The sequence below is a fragment of the Limulus polyphemus genome, unplaced genomic scaffold (assembly GCF_000517525.1).
Source record: "Limulus polyphemus unplaced genomic scaffold, Limulus_polyphemus-2.1.2 Scaffold5231, whole genome shotgun sequence".
NCBI classification, from domain to species: Eukaryota; Metazoa; Arthropoda; class Merostomata; order Xiphosura; family Limulidae; genus Limulus; species Limulus polyphemus.
This window is the reverse complement of record NW_013670841.1, coordinates 7,473-22,207: the sequence shown is the minus strand read 5'-3', so window position 1 is coordinate 22,207 and position 14,735 is coordinate 7,473. Positions and strand designations below refer to the sequence as shown.

Below are 14,735 nucleotides of genomic sequence, written 5' to 3'. Positions count from 1 at the left end.
GGGTATCGAAACCCGGTTTCTAGCAGTATAAGTTCGCAGACATATCGCTGTGCCACTGGAGGGGCTAGAGTTACTGTAAAGGATATTAAACCTAATTTTATACATTACACGATGACACCTCATCCAGTAAAATTCAGATTATGTTTTAGTAAGATCTAGACGAATAAATATAATTAATTTTGATCAAGCACAGATGCCAGTTATACTGTCCTGACGAAAAGTGTTTACATTATTACAAAAACCACTAGATAACCTTGCGTTTTCGGAATCTCCACTAAATATAAATTCTATTTTCAGTTAAAAGGTCTGACTTTCAAAATTGTTCAGTTTTATCATATGGAAGCTTTTGTGACATTTCGTAAGAGATTAAGGCGGTTGCAAGACGACTAAAATATATATAATTTGTTCAGAAGGCATTCCTCTGGAAGGAGAATGGTCTATGGGATTGAGTTTGGATTCCTTTCTTTGTTAGTTTTTGTAGAGAAAAAATCACATCGTTTAGTTTGTCAATGTCTTCTCTTTTTTCATATTTGTGTAAATTTGACCTGAAGGTGATATGATAGACTTTCGAAACTTCGTCCTCATATACTTGTGTTTCTACAACTGGTTTGTTTGTAATTAAGCACAAAGCTACACAATGGGCTATCTGTGCTCTGCCCACCACGGGTATCGAAATCCGGTCTCTAGCGTTATAAGTCCGCAGACATACCGCTGTGCCACTGGGGGGGGGGGGCTTTACAACAGGCAGTTGCTATCTATTCAATTTAACTTCATGAGTACTCTGCCTAACAATCTCTCAAAGAGTACAAGACAATTATTTTATATTTTAAATCGGTGTTATTTTTCACCATCATATTGCTCTTTCATGTTCATATCTCACTACATATCAGTGTACAAATATATTCGCTTCCATTCATTTAATAAAACAAAACAGAAACTTGATTTCGTTAAATTAATTTGATCATGTTAGTATCAATAAAACGGAGTTAAAATAAAGTAACGAAAGACTGTGTTTTATGACTACATTAAATGACTTTTATAAAGCTTAAATATTGAGTCCTGTTGATTTATTTTTATGAATTACACATACTATATTGTTATTAAAAGCTTAAACAGGATTGCAGCAATATAATAATACCATATCAAAATATTTAGTAAATAGATTTTTATGTTAACTGGAATTTTATGTTTATAAAATCTGGTTACAATACTTACCAAACTTTTTGCAACATTTACTTTGCACATCATAATTTTATATCTTAATAATATGTCCTTTTCAAGATATATATAATCAACCCATATATTCTGCTTGTCTTCTTCCTCAAAACTGCGATCTAATTGGGATGAAGAAGCCGACTTTCACTCATAATTATATTCTTGACGTTAATACTTGCGAACGTTTCATTGGCCTATGTTAGGCACGTGACTTTCTTATTGGAGTACTTGTACATTTGCTGAATACGAGACCCCTCTAGGAGTGTATTGGTGTTACCGCGCTTCGTTGTGGCGAAGGTACCCAGTTTAAGAATCAACTTAGAAGCTGTCGGGTGTGTGAGAGTGTTCGTCCGTGGTTGCAGAAGCAATGGAGAAAAGGATTGATCTGGAGAAGCGGGGAAGAAATCCAGCACAGGTTTTACATAGATTTATATCTCCATCTTTAATTTTGATTATACATATAATTTATTATTATTGAAAGAGTTTCGTTTAAACCTCAAAGAAAAACATCAGAAAATGTAGAAAAGTCATTTGTTCTGTTTCCAAAGTTATTCTTGCTGCTTAATTGTGGTTGGTGTTCTTGATACACCACGTGTTAACGTTACGTTATTAGAGGTCACATGCAATTTTTATATGTACAGTCGGTTTACAGATCTATATTTGTAAAGATTCGAAATGTATCCATTTGTATTTACTCACAGTTACCAATTCCTCTTTTACCTTAAAACTTTGTATTTTGAAGAAAGTGTCTAAATACTCTAAATAAGTAAACTGCAGTGACTTGTACTACCATAGTTTGAAAGCTAGTACGGTACAGTCGTCAATACAAGCTAAGCAAGCGCTTTTTTACTTCGTCAGGGGAATGAGCGATCCGCTGAATTCAAATATGGCACCTTAAGAAGGGTGTAGCTTAACACTGAGTAACTAAATTTTTATAAGATTTGGACATTGTTTTAAAAGTGCTTAATCGTGTATGCATGCGACATTGTTTCTAAGTTATGAGTTCATTAACTTGTTATTGGTAGTGAATTAAAGTTTATTTTATGGTTTGGATCTTAAAGTTAAATAATTATACAAAAGCAAATTAGGCCTAATATACCGTGTGCTATAGGTTTACCAGTGATAAACGAGTAATGATTCATGACTGTCATTGTTAACATCACAACAAATAATTTTCAACTTTAAAATTTCCTCTTTGGTCAAGTTACTCAGACATCAAAAAATGTTTCTTGTAATTTGAGCATTTAAAGGTGATTTAAGGTCAATCTGTCAAAAGTTAGTTATTAGTTAAGACTTGAATAAAAATCTGTATCTTGTATTGTGGGTTGCAACATCTAAGAAATGCAAGTTATCACACAAAGAATACAGTTCAACTTAAATTTAATGAAAATTCCTGCAGGCTCTAAACAGTTCCTTACTGTTAATACTATTAATAATGTTGATTTATATCAGTGTTTAAGCAATCATTTAAGTTATGAAAATATTTTACCTTAATTTTGCGAATAGGTTAACGTTATATTTAGAAATTTTAATGTCTGAATAACCAAGTTTGCATGTTTGTAACAGTGATATGAAAATATGTAGTTTAGTAGATACATCTTGTCTTGTTTCTGTTTTTCATATATACTTAGTTCTATACGTTTAATTTGTTAGTTGTTTATTCATTTTTGAATTTGTAGTATTAAAATATAATCAAGAATCAAGTAAACATGGTTGAGTTCTTAATTTTTGAGTTTTGAACTTTTGAAGATCTTGTTAGTGACGCTGATAATCTGGTGAACTGAACCACGTGCGGAAACGTTGAAGCTTCACCGCTCGTTTGAACAACTTTACTGTTTAATTTTAAAGATTGCATTTCCTTCCATGTTTTAAGGAAAAGCCTATATAAATTCCGCTGTTACATCGTTCGAATTAAGTTTTTTTTTATATGCGCATATTAAATCTTTTACACAGTTGTAATGGGGAGAAGTGACTCATTCTTGGTTTCTAGGTGCTGTGTGTGTATGTTTTAACACAAACACTACTATTGTTAGCAGACATAGACAGGGTATTGTGTTTAATTGTCATTTCACAGGTTTCTATGGCATGCTTTTATTTAGGTGGACAAAATTATGAATTTTTAATTGTCGAAATAATGTATTACTTTTTTAATAAAAAGTTGAAAAGCAGCGGCTCGTTGCATTATGGCGGGAACCCATGTTGTAGCAGGCGTCCCGTGTGCGTTTAGTATGACGTTCTACGTTTGGCGGTGGTTAAGCCGCCATGTTGGTGGCGTCTTGGAAATTGCTTGTGATTATGATAATATTAATGCGTTTTTTCGCAACTCTTTGTTAGTGCACTGCGTGTAACATTTTGCATATTTTATAATATAGCAGAAATTATCTTGTAATTCTGTGTAAAGTTACGTCTTACATGGTAGTTATGTATGTTGTGTACACCTATGCTGAGTTCCGTTTGCGTATGGCGCAGTGCCCTTGGCACCGGTCTTTGTTCGTAGTTGATGTTAAGCTGTGTCAGAACGTTGGTTTTGAACCATTATATAAACTTCCAGAGTGTCGATCCAGATAACTTTACGAATAATTTGAAATAATTTTATTAACGAGTATGGAGCTTTGAGTTGTATCCGAAACTTTCAATATGCAGCATTATAACTACAATGGCTGGATAGGTCTGGCGTGGTTTTGGTCACGTGATCGCACTAAGCAGCAGTGTAACGATTTTAGTTAGGTTAAGCTTCCATGTTGGAAATTAGTGTTTTTTTCTAAGTCCTATTGAATTTATGACAACGTTGTAATTAATTTCATTCGAAAAATATAAGGTATGAGAAAAATCTGTATTTGTCAAATTATACAAGTTAATATTTGTGTATTATTATTTTAATTGAGTGTAAAGTTATCACCTTTTCATATGTTCTTGTAATTATCATTTCAGATAAAAGAATTAAATTTGGACAATAGTCGCAGCACAAATATAGTGGGTTTAACAGATGAATTTATCAACTTAGAAACCCTTAGTCTTATAAATGTTGGTTTAACAAGCCTTAAGGGATTCCCAAAGCTGCCCAGTCTTAAAAAGGTAAGATTTGTTGTAAAAATAGAATGAGTGATATAGGATTTTATCATATTATTTACGTGTGTATTTTATAAAGAACTTTCGTATAGTTATCTTGGAATATGCCAACCAATTGGCTGACATCCATAAATTTTTAAAATGTGTTAAATCTGAGTTTGTGAATTTATGTATAAAATAACTTGGCCATATACATAGTTTTCATCTCACAATAGTACATCTATATATGTTTTATAGCTGTAAAGTGAATCGTCATTCAGCTTTCAGTTATTTTTTTTAATAGGCAGACAAATGTAGCCAGTGTTGGGGGGGGGTCTTTAGCTTTGTTACAGAAGTTGTTTTACAGTTCTTTATTATAGTTATCATTTTTTTTTTTTGTTATTATAGCTTGAACTTAGTGACAACAGAATTTCTGGAGGATTGAACTTACTTCATGGAAGCCCAAAACTCACTCATCTTAATCTTAGTGGCAACAAAATTAAAGATATTGATACTTTAGAACCACTGGTAAGAAGTTGGGTTGACTGTTAAAAAATAGACTTAATATTTGTGGTAAGATCTGGTTAGATGGTAGTGTTCTTTTCTCCAAATTTCTCTTAAGTTCATTATGATTTCAAATCAGATTTGTGTAAAAATAGTATTTCAGATCTGTATTGATTAGCCTGAGTCACTGACTGCTTAGCATTTTAAATTTGGTACTTAACTTTTCATTTTGAGGGGTCTACATACTGTTGGATCATTATAAGTTGGGTATTTTTTTGTGTAAATGGCTTTAAAAAGTTTTTCGTCTGTATATCTTAGTGCCTTTTAAATTCTAATGGTATAAAGATTTCACATATATTTTTTAATAACTTCAAGTTTCATACTTCTATCGATGTAATGGTTGAAACATAACCATGGATTTTTGTTTTCATCTTAATTTTACACTTATATTACTAAATTAATGTTGTCCATTCAAGTCATTTACCTCGTGGCAACTATGTAAGGCATTATTTGAGAAATAAGTTTCAACTTGATTTGGTGTTGTGTGCTCTAGAAAGGATTTGTATATTCAAGGCCAGAAAATTCAGGCTAGATACCTAAATTGATAAAATTTTATTTTTCTTTTGGAAACCTAGTCAGTAACTATTAGTTTATTTTATAGAAGGAATTCAAGAACTTAAAAAACCTTGACCTCTTCAACTGTGAGGTAACAACCATTGAGAACTACAGAGAAAAGGTTTTTAATTTAATACCCAGTCTTAAATACCTTGATGGGTATGACAGAGAAGAAAAAGAGGCCGAAGATTCAGAAGTGGATGATGAAGATGGTAAGTTTTGTTTTGTCAGTCCCGCTTCTTGAGTGATAAAAATTCTGCATTAGTGTATAGAATTCTTCCATGTTCAAGAACCAATATGTTTGGGACATTTTATTAACCAAAGTTAAGATTTTTGAGCTAATAAAATACTTCTTTTGGGAATATTGTGTTAGTAGGTTGACGGTTAATGTTTTATTTAAAAAATTAATTCCCAACATTATATTACCAAATGTCAAATAGGATATTTCCATATATTATTATCAAACTGCGTTTATCTCTAAATAGCATCCTAATTTGTTGTTTATTACTTTATTTTATAGGATTCAACTCATTAGATGTGCAAAATAATATTTCCCTAATAGATTGCAATTAAAAAAACTTTTGATTAGTGATGGTAAGAAATATAAATTTGATTGGCTAAATCATTATTTCAGCTAATGAAGATGATATCGATGAAAATGATATAGACCATGGAGAGGGGGAAAGTGAAGGTGAAGATGAGGATGAAGAAGATGGCGAAGGTAATAGACTGTTGTACTGTTGATGCATTATATTGAGTGAAGCAATTACTTTTGTCCATTAAAAATTTGATGATGTTTTTTATTTTGTCCTGAAATAATAAATGCTTTTAAAGCATTAAAAAAGCTTACTTTGATATTACAGTGAATTTAAAATGTTATCAGGAAGTTTGAAACTAAGTACTACTTGTTTGAATAATTTGTTATAAGCTTTTGTAAATTTATAATTTCAGATGAAGATGAGGATGATGACGTGAATGTAGATGAAGAAGAGGATGAAGATGGTGAGGAAGATGATGATGAAGATGTGGACGATGAGGATGCTGACGAGGATGGAGAAGACGAGGTCGGTCTTGCATACCTAGAGAAAGACGATATTGATGTTAGTACATGATTTACTGACATAAGTATTAGATGTAGTATTGCTTATGATGTGGTATGTTCAAGAATCATAATGACTGAGTTTTGTTATTGTTGAATATACTGAAATTCATATGAATTCTGCATCACGGTTGGTTTTTCTAGAATTACTTACATTTTTGCACAAAACTGAGTTTTACTTTAAAAATGCAGTGTTTTAACATCAGTTAAGTATGGGTTGAATATCAAACTATTAAAAACATTTTACATGTATTACAGTGTTTAGATTTTGTTTTTAAATTGTAACAATTCTTCAATATTTAGGAAGAAAGTGAAGGTGGTGATTATAACCCCGGGGGTGATGATGATGATGAAGGAGGTATGTTTTTAAGAACATATTTGAGTACAAATTATAGTTTATAATATTTACTGTGGAAATTATGGAACTATTACTGCTATTATAAGTTTACACTGGAAGTATGTGTATGTTATATATCTAATGCACAATGTATTTTGAATGAAGGAAAGGAAATGTTTTTTCTAAGCAATAACTATCTTTTAGTTTCTTAGAACTACATGTTTGAATCAATAATCTCTTCATAATCCATTTTTTCGTGATGTTTGAGTACTAAGAAAATTGATCTAATAGGTTACGAGTAATTTTTGGGGTGAAAAGATAAATAAAATATAATGCAATATCCATCATTGAGGATTTGTTGGAGCTCGTCCGTAAAATGTATTCCAACATTAGCTGGGTTAACTGAATAAACTTAACTTTCCAACTAAACAAGATGTAAATTGTACACCAAATTAAAGTACATAATATTTTTGTTTGTGCAGACTGTAGCTATAGTAGATGAACATTGGTGCTTTGTAATTAATGTAAGAATAGTGAAAAGTAAAAGTTTTTAAACAAGAAGTCTAGAAAAATCCTACAGTGAGATTTTGTTAAGTGGCATTAACACAAGATGTTCAAATTCAGCATTTTATGGCCAAATCATGGTACTTGTTAATATTAACTTGAATTTTTATTTTTAATGTGGTTTAGCTATGGCTATAAACATTGGTGTAATGATTTATTGTTTGAGATTTTGTTATATTGGTAAATTGCATTGTGCTATCCCTTCATTTTACTCCTTAAGTTGGGTTAAAGTGTATATAAAGGTTCTGTATTATTCTCCAAAAGAGTATAGTAATCAGTTGTATTACACTTGATAGCATTTTATTCACGTTTTGTTAGAATGCAGTTAAATTCTTTAAGCTGTTCAATGCTTTTCATTGCGAGTTCCTAAAAAAGTGATATTTGAGATATCAGACAAGTTTTACTTTATTCAACATCACTTGCTCTTTTTTGTGATCAAATTATTTTCTCCATTAATTTCTTTTCGTATGAAGAAGAAGAATCCCCAAGAGGTCAAAAGAGGAAGAGGGAAGATGAGGAGGAGGGAGAAGATGATTGAAACCATCCACATAAGAATCACCTAAATCATCATCCATTTCATAACCATTTGTAGAATTTGTATGTACAGCTAGACATTTCACCAGACTTGGACTTGTTGTGTTGCCCATAATTGGTTTGAAGCTCCAAGACATCCCCGTCAAGATGGGAGGGACCATTGATATGTATAGGGAAAGAGCTAAAACATCTCTATGGGTGCCTGGGGCAATGGGTTTACCGATGGGTCAAGTCTCATCGCCCACTTAAATACCAGCTCACATATTCACTCCACGCTTTCATCCCCCACCTTCAGGTGGAGTATTGTCCCATTCTTTTATAAAAGTATCATTCCTCTTTAGTATGTTTTTCTACAAGTTACAGTTTCACAAGGTTTTCATATCCAGCTCTGTCATGAACGTTTTACCTTTCTTGTTACCTGTCAACAAGCATCTACATATAACTTGACCATGCTGTGTGGGGTAGGAAAGTGTTGGAAAATATACAGTTAGCTCTTGAAATGAAGTAGCGACTGACTACAATCTTATTTTAGGGTTAAATAATTGGCTTCAAAGGTTCTTGTTAAATACTTAAGAAAAATTTGGGGAGTTTTAAAGAAATTCAATTGTTACTTAGCTTTCCAATTGGTTATTGCAGCATGTAGAACCTAATACATTTCTGTTCAATGGGTCTGATAGTTGTCGATGCCTAGCTGATGGAAAACTGTAAATTTAGAAGTGCACAGTTATGGCTATCTGATTTTATTGTTTTATTTCTTCAAATAATTGTTCTATTTTCATGTATTTTTTTTTATGTCCTTTCGTGAAATGTCATACCATTCTCAGATGCTGTAATTCAGTTCTGTTGTTAAATAAAAGTTTTTAGAAAATAATTTCTGACTTTGTTATTACAGGCCTTTTCTTATCACATGTTAGAAATGACTACAAATAAAGAACTTCGAGAATAACTCCATAAAAAGTTTACTTCAGTTTATAGATTAATATCAATGTAAAGTGAGGGTGGTGTCAAAAGAATAACAAAATTTAACAGAACGCTAAGAATACTTAGAAACCTACTATATCTGGGATGTTTTGATAGTTTCTTTAGACGTTCTTACCATTCCTGAAAATGTTTTCAGGTGATATATGAAAGTTTCCTATGACGAAAATTCAGGACATGCTAGGTTTAGAGAGTACTGTAGTGATGACAAATATTTATGGAACATTGTTAACTATATCATATTAAAATATTTCACAAAAATAAAAACAATTTGTAATATATTTATTATACGTAAACTGATTTCAAAAGAAAATATTGTTACCTAGCTTGACTTGACACCATTTTGGAAGGTCGGGTCTTAAGTCATTAATTAATATATTATTTTATGTGGTGTTTATTTTTATAACCCAAAGTGGTGACTACTGCAATCACCGAAAACTAAAGTTCTAATGTTAGTGAAGATGCATCAACTTAAAATTTACTGGTTATATGAAGTAACTTTCTGATGAATGATAAATGAAAGAGGAAAATAAGTGATGTATAATAGATCTTATCAATGTGATACACTATGAACATTTCAATTTAACCCAGCATTATATAAATGTCATAGACGAAAATCTATTATGACCTCATTGAGATACCCCATACTATGTGACTAACTGGTGACACTAAATGAAAAAATCCATCGAGTGTGTAATGAGTGACCCACCAATGGGACGAAAACTAACTTAAAATTCCAGAAAGTGATTTAAAACCAGAACATCCACTCGCTGTAAAGCTGTAGTGTAAACCTTCAAGTAGGCAAGATGAAACTCACCAAAAGCTTTAACAAATTTAGTTCCAACCTAACTAATGAGATTAAATCATGCATTTTTTTAAAGTTCATGTGTCAAATATTTAACTAATTAACTATTTAAATGAGTAGATGTAAAAGTTTAAATATCTAAAATAAATTACAAAACGAATTTATGAATTGAAAAATACAAGATTCTAAACAAAGTTAAAGTAATTATCATATTACAAGCAAAAGTACCCGTCCCTAGTAATTGGAAACTTTTAAGTTCATCTACCAGTTAAAATTATTTCATGGACTTTAAAAAGGTTGATTGTGCTGCTCTCTTGGTTTCACTCGGAGCTACTTTACAGCCCGCCGCGAAAAGTAATTGTTGAGCATTTAAGTCATGCTAAGAACTGCTCAACAGTATCATACGGTAAATCTACATTTTTGTTCTACACGTTATGTCACATTTTGAAATGTGAATGATAGTGTCATTAATTCATAACAATTTAGTGTTGAATATCCTGTTTGCGGAATAAAATTTGACATCAAAATTATTCATGCCTGCTCTCCCATCATTTCGAAAGTGAATGTGGAGTTTTGCCTGCTGCATTTTTTCAATCAGGAGAGAGCAGTTTCAAAATCTTAAAATTTAGTATTCCAATGTACATTTAAAATCATTAGAAAATTGGTAATTCTGCAAAATACAAGGTTTAAAAAAAAAGACTGAGACGGAAGACAAAAATTTTAACAAAAACCAAAACCGTTTTATTGTATTTGACAATGAAATTAACATAGTTTGTCATGGCTACAGTGCTATTAGTCTGGCCATCTATTCTGTGGCTACTGGACTGTACCGCAATTGGACAGGGCACCGATAGAATGCAGTCTTGGAGCCATCGACCTTGAATTCGCTTTACTTGGTATTTATATAAAACAAACTTCCAGGATTCCTGCGTCATGTAATCTGTAGTCGTAAATTAAACATAAAATCTGTACTTCAGAGGTTTGTACAAATATACTGGAGACAGTTTGTTATGAAGTTACACTTGATAGCTCAGAAAATAAGTAATGAAGTTTCATCTCGGGCTGTCCCAGCTATTTATCATGTTCCATCCTAATTATATCTATTTGTAGGTCAGCATTAGTGGTAAGACTCAAAGAGGTAAACTATTCACCATTAGTATATCCTCTTATGACTCAATGATTAAATACTACTCCTGCTATCTTCTGAATCGACCGTATCTTCAATTTTTCGTTCAGTCAAGAGGTTCATCAATGAAATACGGCTTTAGTTTGTCAACATATTCAATCCACTTTTGCACGACACATGGCGCTGCAACTCGTAACTTGATGAACTGAGCTGCCAAAATTCATGTGCTTCAGCAAATACATATCTCAAATACCATTGCACTTATTCTTGTGAACAGTGTGGCGCATATGCACTAGGACAGGGATTATGCATATCATTGAATGGGAGCTCTACACACTCAAATATTAAACAGTTTGGTAAACAACCAATTGGCTGTTGCTCCGTTTTCCTATATGCCATTATGGTGTCTGATACATCTTAGTCAGGGAGTTTAGCAAAATGATTGGGATATTCTGGATAAAGCACCAAATTTGTTTTCGTGCTCCCTTAGGCACCATTATTTGACGTTTTATGCTAGGATCCATCAAAGTCACCACATTTGAATTATCATATGCCATATTTTGGTGTTTTTTTTTCTATATTTAGCTTATAACATGATAAGAATGTTTTCTTTTTTGTGTATAACATGAAAACTATGGATGTCGTAATTAAATTGATACAACTTTTTCTAGATGAGATCTTAGAATGTTTTAATTTGGTATTTAATACGTTTCTTAATCCAACTCTTTAACAGTGAATCTAAAGAAAATAGTGTTTGTACAGCATAAATCTTTGTGGCTAGAGACAAAGTTGTAAAAGAAATATTATGCTACGCATCTAGTGTATATCATTAACAAATCATTTACTTGAACTTAAAATGATTATGACAATTCTTGTATACACGATATTAGGAACTGTATACAGGAAGTTAGTTCATACATAAAAAATGGTCTCTTTCAGACTTACTTTTCACATTTACAGACTATGGAGGTCATGGGTAGGGTGATCCAAATGGTAACTAAGACTTATTGTCCTTAACTCATATCCAATCTTAGCCCTATGAAATGGGTGTCTGCTGATGGTTCAATATGTTGTTTGTCCAGATGTTTGTAATTAAGCATAAAGCTACACAATGGGCTATATGTACTCCGCCCACCACGGGTATCGAAACCCGTATTATAGCGTTATAAGTCCGCAGACATACCGCTGTGCCACTGGGGGGGGGGGGGGGCTTGCAACAAGCTTTGAGTACTGAAACAAAGCATCTTGTGTAGAAAGAATATTTTCCATGGTCTGGTTTCTTTGGCATAATAGCTCTTTTCTTGTCTCTTTAACTGTCATGTTTTTGTATAGGGTTTGGATTATTTATGGTTGGTGTCTGTGACTTGTTGGCGATAAATTTCAACAATAAATGGAAAGCATACAGTCCACTTGTTTTGAAATATATTCAAAACAAGTCAAACATATGTACAAAATATCATTACATTATTGATTACCACAATTGAAACTACAGCTTTAAATAATTCTCTTTTACGTTAAAAGTCTACACAGGCTGATTCAATTACTTTAGAACCAAACTGACAAGACGAACTAGTAGTTTCTGTCTCTGTTATTACACTACAAACCGTGAAACTTTCATTTTAGAAATCGCCCTTTATGGCTAAACTGACATGCAGTCTACCTTCACTTTTACTTTCACTAACTTAACTTACTTCCTCTCTGTATTTATAACACGTGACAGAAAAATTAGTTATATCTGGCCCTCTAGTAACAACAGTATTAAATATAACGAAAAACACTTAGAAGATCAGAGCAAGATGACGTCAACAATATTACGAAAGCCAAGTACAACAATTAAACTACATACACAACATGTGACTCATAGAGAGTTACCTTACAAAACTTGTCAAAACTATAACTTTTAACACTTATGAAAAATAAATAACCAATAAATATAAAATGACTAAATAATAACTCTTAAACTAAACAATTTTTGTATATCCAACTGTAAGCTCCTCTTCAAGAAAAATACAATATTTGTTATATTATATACAAAGACTGTTCTCAGGTCATACACGAAGTCTTTTCATATGGTCTACACAAACATTTGCAGTTCCCTTGTTGGTCTCTCTTCACCTAAGGCATCTGGTAAGGTTCACCTTTAGAGGATCTCTTGTTTTCGTCGAGATCTTGTGTTGCCTGATCTATCTGTAGACTGGCACAGTATATCTTGTGCTTCTTTCTTCTGCTTGCCAGTCAATTCTTCACTGGTGTTGAAGTCTTTGTATGTCTCATCTCATCTCCACCAAATGGTCTTAGGCCTAGTAGGTCTTCATCTTATATGACAAAGTGTCTAGTTCTGCATCTATGACAGCTACACCTGCCATGTCCATCTGTGCCTCAATATTTGCACCCATTATGTCTTCTTCCCTCTCCAAGTACCTCTTCAACAGATTGGCATAGTATATCTTGGTTTTCCTGTCCACTTTCACCTTATAGTCCATTCTGTTGAGCACTTCCCGAAATTCAAAAGGCCCTATTCACTGCAGGGTGAGTTTGTTGTTGTCTGTACGCAGCAGAATCAGGAACTTTTGTCCGACCTTGAAATGCCGATCCTTGGCCTTCTTGTCATAGAAGTGCTTCTGACTGCATTTGATGTGTTTAGCTTCCCCAGTAGAACTACTTTTATAGATCTGTACAGCACTCATTTTTGATCCCTTATTCTGTAGAACCTTTTCAATTTGGTCTTGTGCTTCACTTTCTCTCGAACACTGTCCCAAAGTTTCTGCAGTGAAAGGTCTTTCTTCAGTTCCTGTAGACCTACATTTGGGAAGTCACTTTTAGAGACTTTTAGGAGTTTGATGTTTTCTTCTCTTGAGCCCTTTTGGTGATTGCAGATACTTTATCAGTCCCCTTTTTGTTTGGTTCTTCCAAACTTCTACTTCCTGGTATGTTTCCAATCATCAAATTATAGATGAGCGCCTTCATACACATGGCTTCAAGGTCTCCTGCATAATCTTAAGTATCCACCTTTATTTTTGCTATGGGAAACTTCCTCACTGTCCCCCAATCAGCACACACAGACTTACCTTGTCCGTCTTCTGATCATCAGATATTAGACTGGTTCTCACTGTTGCACCCAGTGTCTCGTAATCCTTCACCTACTGGTATGTTGTGATTTGTTGGCACCTCTCGATGTTTTTTACATGCTCCAGTAATCACTGGCACTGTTGACCTGTTTGCTAACTTGAGCTGACTATCAGTCATTCACTGTTTAATCATGGAAACAGTACTTCCTTCTTGTGGTGAATCTGATGAGTTGTTTCTGGCAGCAACATCCATGGTGATAGTCATTCTTTTCTTGTTTCTTGCCAGCACCATCTTTGTAGGTAACTTCAGCTGCTTGAAATTTCTGCTGTTGCTTGTTAGTGACAGACTTGCACTCATTCACAATGTGCCTCATTTTATAACAAATGTAGTTCTTGTCACCTTTGGTGGTATCTTTTTTCTGGTCAGCCACTCCTGATTTCAACTTTAATTGGTTAATATTGGGCTTGCCAATTATACTTCCTCCATGAACTTCCATATACTGTTCTGCCAGCTTGATAATTTCGTTCACGTCTTTTGGTGCTTTGTCCTTCGGGAACTGTAACATGTCAGCTGAGCACATGATCATGAACTATTCACTTATTAGTAGACATGCCAGTCTCTCAAAGCTATTTTCACACTTGGCCATGTCAGTCCACCTTGTGAAGTATCACCATAGATGTGCCACAAACTGAAATACAGTTTCTTCAGTGTTAGGTTTGACTTCTCTGAACTTCCAATGAAAACCTTCTTCACTAACTTCATAGCATTTCAGCAAGACTACTTTTAATTTGTTATATTCCATGGCATTTTCTCACATCATGCTTGCATACACTTGTAGACC

At 33.2% G+C, this 14,735-nt stretch overlaps 1 protein-coding gene and 1 long non-coding RNA gene across 5 annotated transcripts in view; one reads left to right on the top strand and one right to left on the bottom strand.

The window, feature by feature from the left end:
- Positions 1 to 1,359, bottom strand: part of LOC111089100 — a 31,151-nt gene extending 29,792 nt beyond the window's left edge. Inside the window, exon 1 of the long non-coding RNA XR_002613439.1 lies at positions 1,216 to 1,359. This is a non-coding gene — a long non-coding RNA (uncharacterized LOC111089100). The remainder of the gene's footprint in view (positions 1 to 1,215) is intronic.
- Positions 1,360 to 1,474: 115 nt separating this feature from the next.
- LOC106472302 (acidic leucine-rich nuclear phosphoprotein 32 family member B-like) lies at positions 1,475 to 8,787 on the top strand. Of its 4 annotated transcripts, none has more exons than XM_013932936.2 (8): positions 1,475 to 1,630; positions 4,147 to 4,290; positions 4,672 to 4,791; positions 5,429 to 5,594; positions 6,017 to 6,103; positions 6,334 to 6,446; positions 6,785 to 6,839; positions 7,859 to 8,787. In XM_013932936.2, the coding sequence occupies exons 1-8, from the start codon at positions 1,583 to 1,585 to the stop codon at positions 7,918 to 7,920; spliced, it is 795 nt and encodes a 264-aa protein (XP_013788390.1). In that variant the 5' UTR covers positions 1,475 to 1,582; the 3' UTR covers positions 7,921 to 8,787. The 4 variants fall into 4 exon arrangements, with proteins under 4 accessions (XP_013788390.1, XP_022256616.1, XP_013788389.1 ...); XM_022400908.1 differs by having other exon boundaries at positions 7,856 to 8,787; XM_013932935.2 differs by having other exon boundaries at positions 6,334 to 6,482.
- The last annotated feature ends 5,948 nt before the right edge of the window (positions 8,788 to 14,735 follow it).

What these genes read in the sequence shown, in the direction of transcription:
- LOC106472302 (XM_013932934.2), top strand. Translation starts at nt 1,583, where the DNA reads ATGGAGAAAAGGATTGATCTGGAGAAGCGGGGAAGAAATCCAGCACAG. An exon ending in GGGGAAGAAATCCAGCACAG is followed by an intron (nt 1,631 to 4,146) that starts GTTTTACATAGA and finishes TTATCATTTCAG; the next exon opens with ATAAAAGAATTAAATTTGGA. An exon ending in AGCTGCCCAGTCTTAAAAAG is followed by an intron (nt 4,291 to 4,671) that starts GTAAGATTTGTT and finishes TTGTTATTATAG; the next exon opens with CTTGAACTTAGTGACAACAG.